This window comes from Plutella xylostella, chromosome 17 (genome assembly GCF_932276165.1).
Source record: "Plutella xylostella chromosome 17, ilPluXylo3.1, whole genome shotgun sequence".
In the NCBI taxonomy this organism is placed as follows: Eukaryota; Metazoa; Arthropoda; class Insecta; order Lepidoptera; family Plutellidae; genus Plutella; species Plutella xylostella.
The window spans coordinates 1,479,107-1,494,284 of record NC_063997.1 but is presented as its reverse complement, the minus strand read 5'-3'; the positions used below and the strand labels follow the sequence as shown (position 1 = coordinate 1,494,284).

The 15,178-nt window shown below is 40.1% G+C and overlaps 1 protein-coding gene across 3 annotated transcripts; it reads left to right on the top strand.

Moving 5' to 3' along the window:
- The first annotated feature begins 310 nt into the window (after window positions 1–310).
- On the top strand, window positions 311–14,765 carry LOC125488440 (cytochrome P450 9e2-like). Of its 3 annotated transcripts, XM_048627099.1 has the most exons (10): window positions 311–830; window positions 2,111–2,274; window positions 4,397–4,551; window positions 4,920–5,093; window positions 5,838–5,976; window positions 6,582–6,644; window positions 7,089–7,301; window positions 13,374–13,474; window positions 13,852–14,020; window positions 14,538–14,765. In XM_048627099.1, the coding sequence occupies exons 1-10, from the start codon at window positions 637–639 to the stop codon at window positions 14,705–14,707; spliced, it is 1,542 nt and encodes a 513-aa protein (XP_048483056.1). In that variant the 5' UTR covers window positions 311–636; the 3' UTR covers window positions 14,708–14,765. The 3 variants fall into 3 exon arrangements, with proteins under 3 accessions (XP_048483056.1, XP_048483054.1, XP_048483055.1); XM_048627097.1 differs by lacking the exons at window positions 311–830; window positions 2,111–2,274 and adding an exon at window positions 2,375–2,897; XM_048627098.1 differs by lacking the exons at window positions 311–830; window positions 2,111–2,274 and adding an exon at window positions 3,279–3,602.
- Window positions 14,766–15,178: the final 413 nt, after the last annotated feature.

The following is a 15,178-nucleotide window of genomic DNA, read 5'->3' as shown; positions in this document are numbered from 1 at the left end:
CCTTTATAAATTTAAACAGAACTTTATGAAATACAGTGCCTTGATTGACTGAATAGGGTAGTTTAGTGGGGGATGGGGGGCACCAAGTGACGTCATTCCTTCTATTACTGTTCGTTCATTCTGTTCAAAAGACACACGTCACACAATATTTAGACTATAAATACAAATATTTAAGTAGGTTAAATATTTAAGTAAGTAGCATATAACTTTGTTATTTTAAACAAGATTTTGCCTAGTAATATGATTTGTTTTTCGTTACAACAAGACAAGTCATCAACTAGATAAGTAAGTACCTATACTTACCTAGGTTTCATTCAAAATATTAAGTACTTAGTTAATTATAATATGCATTACGCATAGAGAGCACCAGAGCACCTCATTACATAACAATACAACACCAAAACAAACTATGACATAACTTGGTAACAGCCTCCACATAACTTTCTCCAAGCCGTTTCACTCTCGAAGTCTCGAGCGAAGGAGGTTAGTTATCTGCCGAAAACCGTGCGAATATGTGCATTTATATCTGACCAAAGAGTTTACAAATCTAGAAAAAAGTAAAAAATAAATCGAATGTGTTTCTATTTTTATTTATAGTGTATTTCCAGCCAGTGCTAAAACCTAAGTGCCGCCGTAATGTGGTGGTTTATTGTGATATTTGTGACATGTCTATTTTATTACTCGTGGCAGCGATTACGGTATTTTTCGTCGAGAGGTGTTCGCACACTCCCGCCATTTCCATTTTTAGGTAATCTGACAGCTGTCACATTTGGGCGGGAAAATTTCGTTGATGCCATTGCTGCAGGTTACAATGCTTTTAAGGATCAGAGGTAAATCGTTTTATTAATAATTATCCTCTTTACAAAATATAAACAGATAATATTAGGTATTTAGTTACGTTATACCGAAGTAAAATACAACATTAGATAATAATTATTAACTTAGTATTTTTATACCTCAAACTCACGAACTGCCCATTCATTCATAAAATCCTTGATGGTTTGTGAGTTTTAAACTGTATAACTAGATACTAATGAAGCTACTTGAAGTTGCATACTACATCTACCATACCTCCACCGACCCATTATATAGTATTCTTATTCTTGTTTTGTATGGCACTTGTACTGTGCGTGACTAGCACAGTAAATTCCGCCAGTATCATGTGTTGAAATAGGAAACAGTAGAGCAAGTTAAAATGTACGGTGGTATTTATGACTACAATCTACATTCAAAATAATCGCGTACCTTGGCTTGATGAAGTTTTTAACACATACTAATATTACATTTATTATAGTTACAGTTTTATTATGTTAGTTTTAATAAATCTACTAAGAATATTTACCTACAAGGGGAGTATTTACATGGGTTAGGAGGAAGTTAGTATTAACCGGACGAGGAAAGGAAGGGGGCAAGATGTCGTATAAGGAGAGCTGATGATTGGGACATTGGAGTAAAATGTGGTCAGCAGAACCATCATCGAGTCCACATTCACATAGGGAGCTATCTCGAACCCAGATCTTGGCTAAGTGCACTGGGGTGCACGACATGTCCTAGTCGTAGACGACAAATTGTAGAAATTGCGCGTTTTTCCAGATGCTTTGCCTTGAAAAACCAAGGTTTTATTGGAATATTGGGCTGGATGCTGGCAAAATGTTTTCCCTTAATTTGCTTGGAGGTGTCCCATGTCGTTTTCCAGGCTTTGTCTAACTTTGGTTTGGCGAGAGTAGCAAGGCATTATATAGTAATTATAGTAGCATTGCTGGCCTGTCAAAACTTTGTCAGATCCATACAAGTTACAGTGCGACAAACTTAAATTATCTGTTCCGGTGACAGTTAATTAAATTGGTTCATATCGCATTATTTACTAATAAATTATATATTGATATAGATTAGATGGGTTTATTAAAACTGCAAGGGTAAAATACCATTACGATAAAACTTAACATCTTAAAGAATGAAGAAATATTAGACATTTACGTGAGCTCTCACCGGAACAGATAAGTTTGTGGCACTGTACCTACGTCAGATTTGTCAGGCGAGCAACGCTGTTTATCGACTGTTAAATGGTAACCCTGCAGATATTACAACTTCTAACTGCAACTCCCCTCAGATACTTCGGCCTATACCAGTACCACGTGCCGACGCTGATCCCGCGCGACCCGGAGCTGGTGCGCCGCCTCGTGGTGCGCGACTTCGCCGCTTTCTGCGACCGCGGGGTGCACATCCCGCCGGACTGCGACCCGCTGTTCGGACGCAACCTCATCATGCTGAGAGGTACAATTTGGAAATCTTTCGGGGTTACCATAACCGACACAATAGCTATTTACAATCCTTAGGCAGCGTCGCTCGCTTGTAAAATGTGAGCGACGAAACTTGTTTGTATTTGACAGATGTTTGTATTTGCGATGCTGCTTATGGATTGTTAATTGCTAATGTGTCAGTGGTAGTACGGTAGCTAACTGGTCTCTTTCAGAATGACATGGCTACTGCTTGGGCTGCACGGGTTTATCGTTGACAGGCGATACCGTTGAAGTTATTATGCGTAATATAGCGCGTTAGCGGGCGGAAGATAAAATAGCGCGTTATATGTATTGTCTTCCGTAGGAAGCCCTTAAATAGCATGCGGATATCATCACGCACGCGGGAAAATGGCGGCCATCCCGCTGCGTAATATAGCCCGCTAGCGGGTATGGGTTGAAAGCGCGATATAGGTATTATCTCCCGTAGAAAGCTATAGGGTTATAGTAACCAGTACCACGTGCCCACGCTGGTCCCGCGCGCCCCGGAGCTGGTGCGCCGCCTCGTGGTGCGCGACTTCGCCGCGTTCTGCGACCGCGGGGTGCACATCCCGCCGGACTGCGACCCGCTGTTCGGACGCAACCTCATCATGCTGAGAGGTACCGAGAGAGCTGACCTCTTTCAGAATGATATGCTTGTGCTGCACGGGTTTATCGATGACAGGCGATAGCGGTGCGGTTTAGCGTTGAAGTTATGCGTAACTAGCTGTCCCCGCGAGCTTCGCTTCGCCTTAAAAAGTTTTCCCGTGGGAATTCCGGGATAAAAAGTAGCCTATGTTCTTTCTCAGGGTCTAGACCATATGTATACCAAATTTCATTCAAATCCGTTCAGTAGTTTTGGCGTGAAAAGGTAACAGACAGACAGACAGACAGACAGACAGACAGACAGACAGACAGACAGACACAGATAGTAAGGATATAGGGCGCTAGCGGGCGGAAGATAATATAGCGTGTTATATTGTCTTCCATAGGAAACCCTTAGACAGCATGCGGATATCATCACGCACGCAGGAAAATTGCCGCCATCCCGCGTGCGTGGTGAAATCCGCATGCTGTTATAAAGTGCCTAATGGGTATAATATAGCGCACTAGCTGTTATGGGTTAAGAGCGCGATATACATATTATCTTCCGTAGAAAGCTATCGGGTTCTAGTGACCAGTACCACGTGCCCACGCTGGTCCCGCGCGCCCCGGAGCTGGTGCGCCGCCTCGTGGTGCGCGACTTCGCCGCGTTCTGCGACCGCGGGGTGCACATCCCGCCGGACTGCGACCCGCTGTTCGGACTCAACCTTATCATGCTCAGAGGTACAGTTTGGAAACCTTTCGAGGTTACCATAACTGACACAATAGCTATTTACGCTTTAGTTAGCTACGAGTTTATCGATGTCCATAACGGACCCGTGTAGCGGCCGCTGCTGTGATAACCACGACTCTATTTGTTATTGCATGCCATCGTTCGTTTATTATTCATATTTCAAATCTAGAGTAACTCTCCTGTCAAAATAATTACGTACCTAAGTACGTAATTAGCGCATTCAAAATATTCGGTTGGACCCCTCTGCCGTTGGAATTGGTGCGGCTAAATTATGTTCGTTTTCCTTTGTAGGTATTTTATGGACTAGTTTATTGCTTAAATGGCTTTTTTTTTTGTTTAGAGAGATGGAGTAACAAATATAATATGCAGATATAACTAAGTATAATTACCTCACCATCACCATGTTAACTTTAATTCTCCCATATTTTTTTCCGAAGCTATGGAATTTCCACAAAATAACTATAATTTTTGTAAGCTAAATTACTAATGACTGTTATTTTTATTTTTATAATACTGTCTAATTCTAATAAGTAGGTACCTACTTATATGAGTGTTCGAGAGAGGTGATGGAAAAAGGTAGTTGGCGCCACTAGCGATTTTGATAAGTATAGATACTTATACCTAACCGCATTATAACTTGGTGTACGCTCACAATTTATAAAATAGATAGAATATTCTGTATTTTTACATATAATTAAAATAAAAGCGTAAAACCAGTTATCTGCGTATAATACTTATCACTTGTTATTTGACACCACAACTTATTTTTTTTTCCGTGACCCAGGTTCAAAATGGCGGTCGATGCGTGCGTCTCTATCTCCCGCGTTTTCTGCCGCTCGATCGCGCAGCATGGCGCCGCTGATGGCAGAATGTGCCGCTGCAACCGTAGACTACCTGAGGGTCCATGTGGGGACTGGCAAGGAGATTGATACTGACAAGGTGCGTAATGTAGACTGTCCCCGCGGCACGGAACCGTTATTGATAAACTCGTTAATGCGCGTTTACCAATGAAAACGCCGTATTTATGGAGAATCGTGATATAGTGACGTTTATCTACGTCGATAACGAACCCATGCTATGGAGACTGGAACTTAAGATTGACAGTAGATAATAGAGTAATGGTGCATCTCTGAGTGAGTGTCATATGGACTTTACCAATAGAGGTAAGTTCGGCGCACCCTAGACAGCTAATCTGTCTGACTGGCTAATTCGCCACTGTGATAAACCAACTCCAGTACTATCGTTTGCCACCTAAGAGAAAAATTCTACCTATCCCACTCCAACTCATTCCCCTTCCCCACTCCCAGATAGTGACAGCATACGTGAACGACGTGATAGCGTCGTGTGCATTCGGCTTCGCAGTGGATTCCCTGCAAGACCCCACCAACTGCATCTTCAGGCTCGGCCAGACTGCCGTGGTGCAGCATACTACGCAAGTCATGAAGTTCTTCGGATATGAAAACTTTCCGAGGTTTATGAAGGTATGAGTTGTGTCCTAGAAAATTCTGTTAGAAAGTAAAATAAGAGGAGACAGATTTTTATTACTACTTGGAAGCGCAAATCTTTTTCGCAGAAAACCTGTTTACGGTGAAGATGGCGTCTGTGATTATTAGTGCCAATTTCACCATTCTCGGTTAGAGCATAACCAGGGAGTAGTGGTTAACTTTTGACACATCTGTCATGAATTTTATATGGAGATGACGTTTAATTTATAAATCAATCCCTGTCGGTTAGATAACCGGGAATGGTGAAATTGGCACTTAGTCTATGGTGATAGTATTCAAAATAAATAATAATAATATAATATCAACACAGAAACAAACTCCTTTCAAACTTTTTTGGTCACGTACACTTGTCCAAAATTAATAATAATGCACATGCAGATCTTCATACCCGAATCATTAAATCGTAAGAGCCTTTAAAAAACACTTGCATTTTGCACCTTGTTCGAAAGAAATAGGAGTCAATATCATGTGTCACATAATCGAAAACAACCGATCTGTCAAATATTTCTATGCGCGTTATCAATTTTGGAGCACTGTATGTGACTTTTGTAATAATATATGGAGAAGCACTGGAGAAGTGAGTTTTTGTCCGCGATTTTCCAAAAGTCAAACAAAAGATGTTGAGAATGTCCTCCTCCCTGCATAACCTCCTTTGCTCATTTCGCCTTGCTATACCACCTTTGCATCACCCTGTATATTAAAATTTGGTTAACTTCTCAGCTGCTTGGCGTGAAGATCATCTCGACGTCCGATGCTGACAAGTTCGCTCAGCTGTTCAAGTCAGCCCTCAAGTCGCGTCGGGAGCAGCAGTCGCAGCCGCGACCTGACTTCATACAGACGCTTGTCGACGCCGCTGAAGGTTGGTAGAACTAGGGTGATGGTACTGCATGGTTACCACCACCGGACATTAGCAATCGCCAATCCTCATGCTTCATTGATTGTCTGTTGTGTTGTGATATGGTAAGCTGGAGGCTGGTTGGATGAGCACGACTTTTATAGACCCGCCCATCCTGAAACCAAAGTTCATGTGATATATTTATACATGTATATTAAGACTCAAGTACACAATGGCCTGTGTTGGACCACGCTTTGCAATGCACAACAGTTTGTAGGCCACGATCACTTTGATGTTCACACAATGGCGATGGCCTGTTAGTGGCACAACATAATGTAATTGTGTACTGGAGTGGAGCCTTTTGAATGGAACTTTTTCATTGCACGTGAGTTTGTTTGTGTATTCAAAATAGGCATTTTAATTTATAATTCGGTACATTTAAAATAAAATTTAGCTAGCTACCTAGTACCTACCTAACTTATTAATGAAGTACTTACTTACCTTTCCTGGAACCTATTTTTGCCCAGTTCTCAGATTCAATTAAAAACTAATTAAGTCATGTACCTAAGAAAAATAAACAAAATCCCTATTATAATTTTCGTCAAAACGTTTCTTTATTCTGTTTTCAGGAAAACTGAAGGATAAGCAAGAGGACGCGAATAACAATGAGGATTCGACAAATTGGACTAAAAGTGATTACCTGCTTTTTCCTTCCCTAATTTATATAATGCTTTTCATTTTTATCTCTAAAATAATGGTCGTTTTTTTACGACAAATGCTACAGTTAACAAGTGTAGATATTTATTTGTTGTTGCTTTAAAGCTCATAAGTATTTTATATGTCTTTCATAAATTCATAATGTAGTCACTTAGTTAGGTACAGTAAACAAAACATAATTATAATAACCCAGTTTGAACTTATAGAAAATAGATGCAACAAAGAATTTTCGTAGATAGACATGCATGCTGGATGTTAAAATTTAAGGGGTGGGGAGGGGGATACACATTGATATCTCTTTTGCCAACTATACTAAGTTAGACATCAATGCACTAAACTAAACTTTACTGCACTTTTACCAACCACCAAAATGAAAAATCCTCTCGTCACTCCAACCGCCAATCTTTGGAACTTTCCAGAATTCTCCGACGACGACTTGGTCGCTCAGGCGGTATTATTCTACGTGGCCGGCTTCGACACGACTGCCAACTTGATTAACTACTTCCTGTACGAAATGGCGGTCAATCCGGAGGTCCAGTGCAAGCTGTTGGCCGAAATTGATGAGGCTGATAAAAGCGGCGATCTGTATGAAGCGGTCCAGGGGTTGCAGTATCTGGATATGTGCGTTAATGGTGAGTGAGAATTGATGGATGGGGACCAGCAGTTTCTGAAGGGCTAGTACGGAGCGCATTTTAAGACGTGACAAGAGTTTTGCATCGCGCTCACTCACATCGCGCAGCCTCAGAGCGAGCGCGACGGAGAACTTTTGTCACGTCTTAATAGCGCCCCGTGCCCAGGGCCTGATATGAGTAAATTTACCTAAGCATGATGTTAAGTACCGAGAACTCTCTCAGCTCATGTTACTTGTGTTGGGGTCCATCAACCCGCACTAGGCCAGCGTGGTGGACTATCCCTAAAACCCTTCCTTCATTGGAAGGAGACCCGTGATGGGTCATGATGATGGTGAATGATGTTAAGCTTTATCCCCAACCCGCCTGTGGATATTATGACAACCCTCTTGGAGGATGCTCGTGCCCATTAGGTTTATCGGAAAATTCATTCGTTTCTAGCGGAATAATACCAACCATCAAGAATTTTAAGAACTGATCAATTGACTGCGTAACGTAATATAAAATCATAATTTTTACCTAATCTAAACTAAAGTTTTTACGCTACTCTGCATCTGCCAATACAATCTGCAAGATCTGACTGCTGATTCCCTGTGAGTAATAGATGTTAAGACTCAACAAATACAAAAATACAGAAAATATACAAATATTTACACTACATACCAATTAATCGCAATATTGGGTAGAAGTAATAAAATTTAAAACGGCCATCTACACTTAGAAAACTACCATTGAGCGCCATCTATGATCGGATAGCCGTACTAACACAACAACTGTTGTTGTACTCAATAAGAAGAGTACCTGATACAAGGCTAAACCAATAGAGGGCCAAAAAGCCGATAATAAAAGTTTGCCAAGGCAGTATATTGCTTTTTCTTTTGCAAAACTAAAAACTAAATATGAACTGTTTTGAGTGTAAAACACAAGTTAAACCCGAAGAAGTTCTGAAATGTAACGCATGTTCAAATACACACCATTACCATTGTATTGGACTACTAGAAGTTTAGTAGACTTCAAGAAAATATTGCCCATGAATAAGGGAAAATGGAAATGTCCGTCATGTAAACAAAGGAAAACTCAAGACAAACTTAATAGCCCTATTGTCCTAAACAAAGTCAATGAACCCATGTCTTCAATCGTCAATCTAGATGGAAATAGTATCATAGTACTCATGAACAAAAACTTTGACACCGTAAAACTAATGATAGAAGACCTGCGCGCGGATATTAATAACAAATGGTCCAAAATATCTGAGACAGTCGCTACATGGGAGTCAAACTTCATACAAATGGAATCTACTGTGGCGGCCCTGGTAACGGCCAATGAAAATCTCTCCAGTGAGAATGACACACTTCGCAATGACGTACAATCTCTTAAAAGTCATGTGGAGGAGTTAGAGCAAAGGTCCCGCAACGCTAACATAGAAATACAAAATGTCCCTGAACGAAAGGGTGAGAATCTAATGCACGTTATAGAATCAATCGGTGCAGTTATTGGCTACCCTATACCCCCCACGCAAGTTAAGGACGTGCACAGGGTGGCCCACAACGCAAAATCTGATCGCCCTAAAAATATAATTGTGCAACTCGCTACAAGGCACGTTCGTAACGACGTCCTAGCAGCAGCAAGAGTGCGCAGAGGACTCACCGTAGCGCAATTACAAAAGGCAATGGGAGGTACACCTACGAGTGGACTAGCAGCTTCTGAAAGCCGAGCGCACGACCAGAATATCTATATAAAAGAACACCTAACGCTGAAAAACAAAATCTTGTACGCCGAGGCCCGTAAAGCTAAGAAGGAAAAAAACTACAAGTTCGTTTGGATTAAAAACGCTACCATCCTTATGCGTAAGACGGATGATTCACGAGTAGTAACGATCCGTAACTCGGAGGATTTGCTCAAACTCTGACTAGTATTGTACATTTTCTTAATATCGGTTACTTTGTATTTCATGCAATTGGCTCGCATATACTATTATGTGTCCCTATACCACTACTCTGCTCATACTGTAATAAACCAAATAAAAATAGTTAGTAAATTCAAATATGAGTGCCATCCATTATACTTTCTTATGTCCTACAAACAAACAAAATATGTACCTGTACTAAGTAAATTTTCAATAGAATAAACAATTTAAATATTTATTACCAAAACTGTGGTGGTTTACGTAGCAAGTTGGCCGACTTAAGACTTTCAATATTGAATACGGACTTTGACATTATTATTATCACTGAAACATGGTTGCGATTAGGGATATATGACTCTGAGTTAGTAGACGATAGGTACAATATTTATCGTAGAGACCGTGATTTATCACTAACGACTAAACTAGACGGAGGTGGAATATTTGTCGCTATTAAGAAGTCTATATCAGCTACTAGAAGATTTGACTTGGAGGACTCAATTAATGAGGACATAATCATCACTCTACCGACACAGCAAGGCTCCACTCTTCTTTTATCGGTTAATTACATACCACCCAAATCAAGGACACATGTATACGAAAAAATACTAAATAAAATTCAAAATGTATACTCATCATACCCAGAATTTACATACTGTATGGTAGGCGATTTCAATATCCCAGACCTTGATTGGATTCCTAATAATACAGATAGAGCTCTTCATCCATCTCAGCCAACTAACGAAATTCATAAATTACTTACTAATACTCTCACACTAATAAAACTCTATCAGTACAATAGTTGTTTGAATGGAAATGGGCGTATCCTTGATTTACTGCTATGCAACATTCCTTGTAAATGCGTTAGATCTGGAGTGGAGCTGTCCCGACCCGGGCCTCACCACCCTCCGATTGAGTTTAACATGGAGCGATCAGCACAGAAAACTATTCCGTCTAAATATGTGTCTAAGTATAATTTTTACAAAGCAGATTACCCGTCAATTCGTGAACAGCTCCAAACTATCGATTGGGATAACACATTAAAAAACATGTCAGCCTCTCAATCCGTGGATAAGTTTTATGAAATTTTATATGAAATTTTAAATAATAATGTACCATTAAAAAGGAACACCCAGGCAAAATACCCGAAGTGGTTTTCCCCAGCACTTAAATCTTCATTGAAGCGAAAGCTTAAATTGTGGAAAAGATGGAAGACTTACCAATCACTATCAGACTACGCTGAGTACTCCCTCCTTCGTACTAGATGCAAGCTGCTTCTTGCGGACTGTTCTCGAGCGTATATTTTGGATACGGAACTAGCTATACCAAAAACCATCAAAAGCTTCTGGCAGTACGTAAAATCACTCAAGAAAAATAGCTCGGGGTATCCTAGTACTATGTCACTCGGAGACAGTTCATCCAGCGATCCAGAACAGATAGCTGAGATGTTTGGAACTTTCTTTTCATCCGTATTCGAACCTACAAATACTATGAACCAGCTTGATTTGGATAGTCTTCCATCTAACCCCCTGGCTGACAACATAACCACACTACACCTACATCTACATAAAGTCGAGATTGCATTAAAAAACTTAGATGTTAACAAGGGCCCAGGCCCAGACGGAATAAGTGCATTATTTTTAAAAAATGTTTTCTCTGAAGTGGCCTACCCCCTCTACCTAATTTTTAACAAATGCATAACAGAAGGTTCATTCCCACATAGATGGAAAATAGCACACGTTACCCCAATTCATAAATCCGGTCCCAAAGCTGAAATACCCAATTATAGACCCATATCTAATATTTCTACCATCCCCAAACTATGTGAATCTATGGTCCACGATGCTCTATATCCTCTGGTTCAATCGCATATCAACCAACAGCAGCATGGTTTTATGAAAAAGAAATCTGTAGGTACGAATCTATTACTTTATTCTACTTACCTATTCAAAGCATTAGACGACGGTCTTCAAGTAGACGCCATCTATACGGACTTCCGTAAAGCGTTCGATAAAGTTGACCATATGTTACTACTAGAAAAACTATCTTACAACGGAATAAAAGGCAATCTGCTGAAATGGTTCGCGTCATACATAGAGAATAGATTCCAAATTATAACCATAAATGGTTATTGCTCAGAGAAGAAATTGGTATCTTCTGGAGTAGTTCAAGGCTCTATATTAGGGCCTCTACAATATTTGCTCTTTATAAACGAAATAAACGAGTGTTTCCATAACTCTAGCATACTATCGTTTGCGGACGACTTAAAAATATTTAGAATTGTTAAAGATGAAAATGACTGTACTCTTATCCAGGAGGACTTAAATAGGTTTAACGAGTTCTGTACACAACATAAGTTACAACTGGCGTACGAAAAATGCCAACAAATCTCTTTCACTAGAAAACGCATTAAAACAAACTACACCTACAATATCGGAGGGGTGAATGTAAATAAAGTCAGTATCGTGCGAGACCTCGGGGTTATGTTCGACGAGAAACTCACATTTAACGAACATATAGAACATATTTGTAAGAAAGCTTATCAAATGCTTGGGTTCGTGCTGAGAATTTCAAAACCTTTCAAGCAAGTTTCCACATACATAACACTATACCAGTCATTAATACGATCCCAATTTGACTTTGCATCAATTGTGTGGAACCCACACTATGCAGTTCATTCAAATAAACTTGAAAGTATTCAAAAAAGGTTTGTCAAGGCTCTACATTTCAGGCTGACACACTCCCGAGGGCGTTACGCTGATCTCCTAGCTCTCTACAAACTGCAGCGACTTAGTGATAGACGGACTTTACTGGACGCAATGACTCTCTACAATGTATGTAACAACCTCTACGACTGTCCCGCCTTACTGGAACACATACACTACAGAGCACCCTCGCGACCATCGCGATCCAAGGCCTTGTTCTCCCTGGACACCGCGCGGACCAACAGCGGTAGTCGAGCACCTCTGAGACGGATGTGTGAGATGTATAATAAAGTACTCCACCCAGTTGACTTATTCACTATGAGTAAATTGAAATTCAAAAATCAAATAAGATGTATACTGGATGATACTCAAAATGCGAAGCCTAGTAAATAATATAGTAGGTACTTACTAAAAATACTGTAGATATAGATTTTCAAAATTATATATAATAATGTAGAATTTTCAATTTAATTTAATTAGACAATAATTTTATAATGTATAATAATTAGGATGCATGATTTATTTTCCCTTTTAAAAAATTGCATGCTTAATTTTAGTCATAAATATTTTTATATCTACTAAATTAATTCTAAAATGTCACCAAATAAAGTATTATAATATTATATCCCTGAGAAAAATGTTCAAGGAAGTAGATTTAAGCATTTATTTTATATCCGTCTGCATATTACTCTCTGTGATCTATTTCTGTTATTTTTCCTAAATAAATAAATAAATAAATAAATAATCCGATTCATAAAAAACATAATAAACTCGCGAGCAATGAAAAAAAACAATTGCCAAAATCCACGTTATACTTAGTTGGTAATACATATTATTCTGATGATGCGCTGTTAAATGTACTTCAATATTGCAGACAGCATCATAAAGCTGTGTTTTTCCGTTTAGCAGCAATTCGATGCCTTGTCACTGGAACTTTTTAATTGCACGCGAGTGTATTTTAAAAATAAATATGAAATAGGAAAGTGCCTACTGTGAACTTAACCCCGCGGTCACTGTAATAACGTAATTTCGGAGCGCCCCTTATATAAAAGGGTTTTCATTAGGCCAGTTAACTGGATTTGGGTTTTGGAATGGTGTTGGTTAATGCAGCGAAAGGCCAATTTACGCTAACATCATTGTGGTCGGTACGTAACTCGATTTACGCATAACTTACAATAAAATATACCTAATAATTCTTATTTATACTTAGTGTTCTTTAATAAGTAGGTAATAAATAATAACTGTGTCCCCAGATTGTTCGGCATCTTTACTATTATCGACGTAGACCACCCCGCTTTGAACGTTCCACCAATAACATAATCGCTGTGTTTATCGCTATACAGTGTGCCGTTTATCTACAGGGATAAAGGTGTCGTGCTGCAGCTAGGACCGCCGCAGTTCAATTTCAATTTCTTACTATCATTTCCTATGTGTTGTCTTTTAAGCAGGTTTTCCTTAAATTTTCAGAGGTGCTACGTCTGTGGCCGCTAGTGGGGTCGGCTGACCGTAGATCCGTGGCTCCTTACAACTTCGGACCCACGGCTCCAGGGAGCAAGCATGAATTAACTGTGAGTTGACAATACTAAAACTTACTCTTTATCTTTGCCCTACTAGTGTAAGGTGCTTATAGACAATCAGCCATTGACGCAAATTCTGACTAGCCAATCCCTACCACAGTGACAAATAAATTTTTATCTATGTGCTACTCCGTAGAAACTTTGTTAGCACATTCGTGGACACAACGTCTATAGACGTCCTCAAGGAAACATCACGATGAGACGGACGTGTACACACGTCGAAAGTGTGGGTCTTGTTTTTATAATTTGATCTCTATTTACTCACTCATAAAAGTCACCATGCAGCACATTCAGAATGATAACAACATGATGATGAGCCAAACCCTTTCGGCTTACTATAAACCACCTTGTATGTCCGTGATTTCCAGGCAGAAGCCGGCATCCACGTGTGGCTACCCATCTTCTCCATCCACCGCGACGAGGCCTACTGGCCGAACCCCGACCAGTGCGACCCCGAACGATTCTCCGCGGAGAGGAAGTCAGAGATAGTCCCCTACACTTACATGCCGTTCGGAAACGGCCCACGGCATTGTATTGGTAAGCGCGCTTTTCTATAACATCCGTCGTTGTTAACTGGAGTCCGAGCTCTATACATTGTCGTAAATAAAGATACATTATGGAAATGGCGGCCGTTACAGAAGTGGAAATAGAGGGAGTATTGACAGATCTGTAGATGGATCGAGTTAGAGACGAGATAGTATAGCTTATTAGCCGTAATTTTTTATGTACCGTTTCTTTATTCATGGATGTTATCTACTCCCTTTAAAACCTTTCAGACTCATGAGTCATTTGACCTTTTGCACAAATTCCCAGACGCACTCCGGGCATCGAAACTAATGGCTTTCTGCACTTTCTGATACTGAGCTTGTTTACCGTTATTTATTTCGATCGTCATTGTTTTGTTTTCTTCAGCTCTTTGCTAGTTTCAATAGCTTATTCGCTTAGGTAGGTAAACGATGTCTGGTATACCTACATTTTACTTATTGGTAAGGTAAGTAGACAAGATTAAACAACTTCGGTACCTTAATAAAAACAACATGATTGTCTTCCCCAGGGTCCCGTTTCGCAGTGCTGGCTGCGAAGGTGTTTCTTGTGCGGATCCTGAGCGGTTTCCGAGTGCGGCCGGGCGACAAGACGCCGCGGTCGCAACGCCTGCACCCGATAGCGTTTATACTGCGGCCCGCTGACGGCTTCCATCTTGTTGTTGAACCTAGGGATTCTTAGTTATGTTATTGTAGTTGAAAATGTTATTAAAAATACCAAATAAACTTCTTATAACCTGCTACAGTATACTTCACTACTAACTTATAATTTTATAAAATGTTTAAACATAGCATAGGGGAGACCGGGGACAAAAGTAACAGCGGGTAGAAAGTAACAAAGACTCTGTGGACTTCCCCAATAACCTTAACGTCTCAAGCGACAGCTGGTAGTCAGCATGCGATGCCCCCCACGCATGATATCATTTTCCGCGCCCGTGCCGCGGTGCAAGGTTGTTTTAGTGAGCATTTCGTGATTTTACACACCCAAAGTAAGTTTTTTGGTGTTTGGGTTTGGGCTTGAGATGAACTTGGATAAAACCAAAGTCATGACGAACTGTCCCAACAACACCATGGACATCAGAATAAACCAAACCGTCATAGAAAGGGTAGAGAAGTACGTTTATCTTGGTCAAGAAGTCGTCATGGGAAAGAA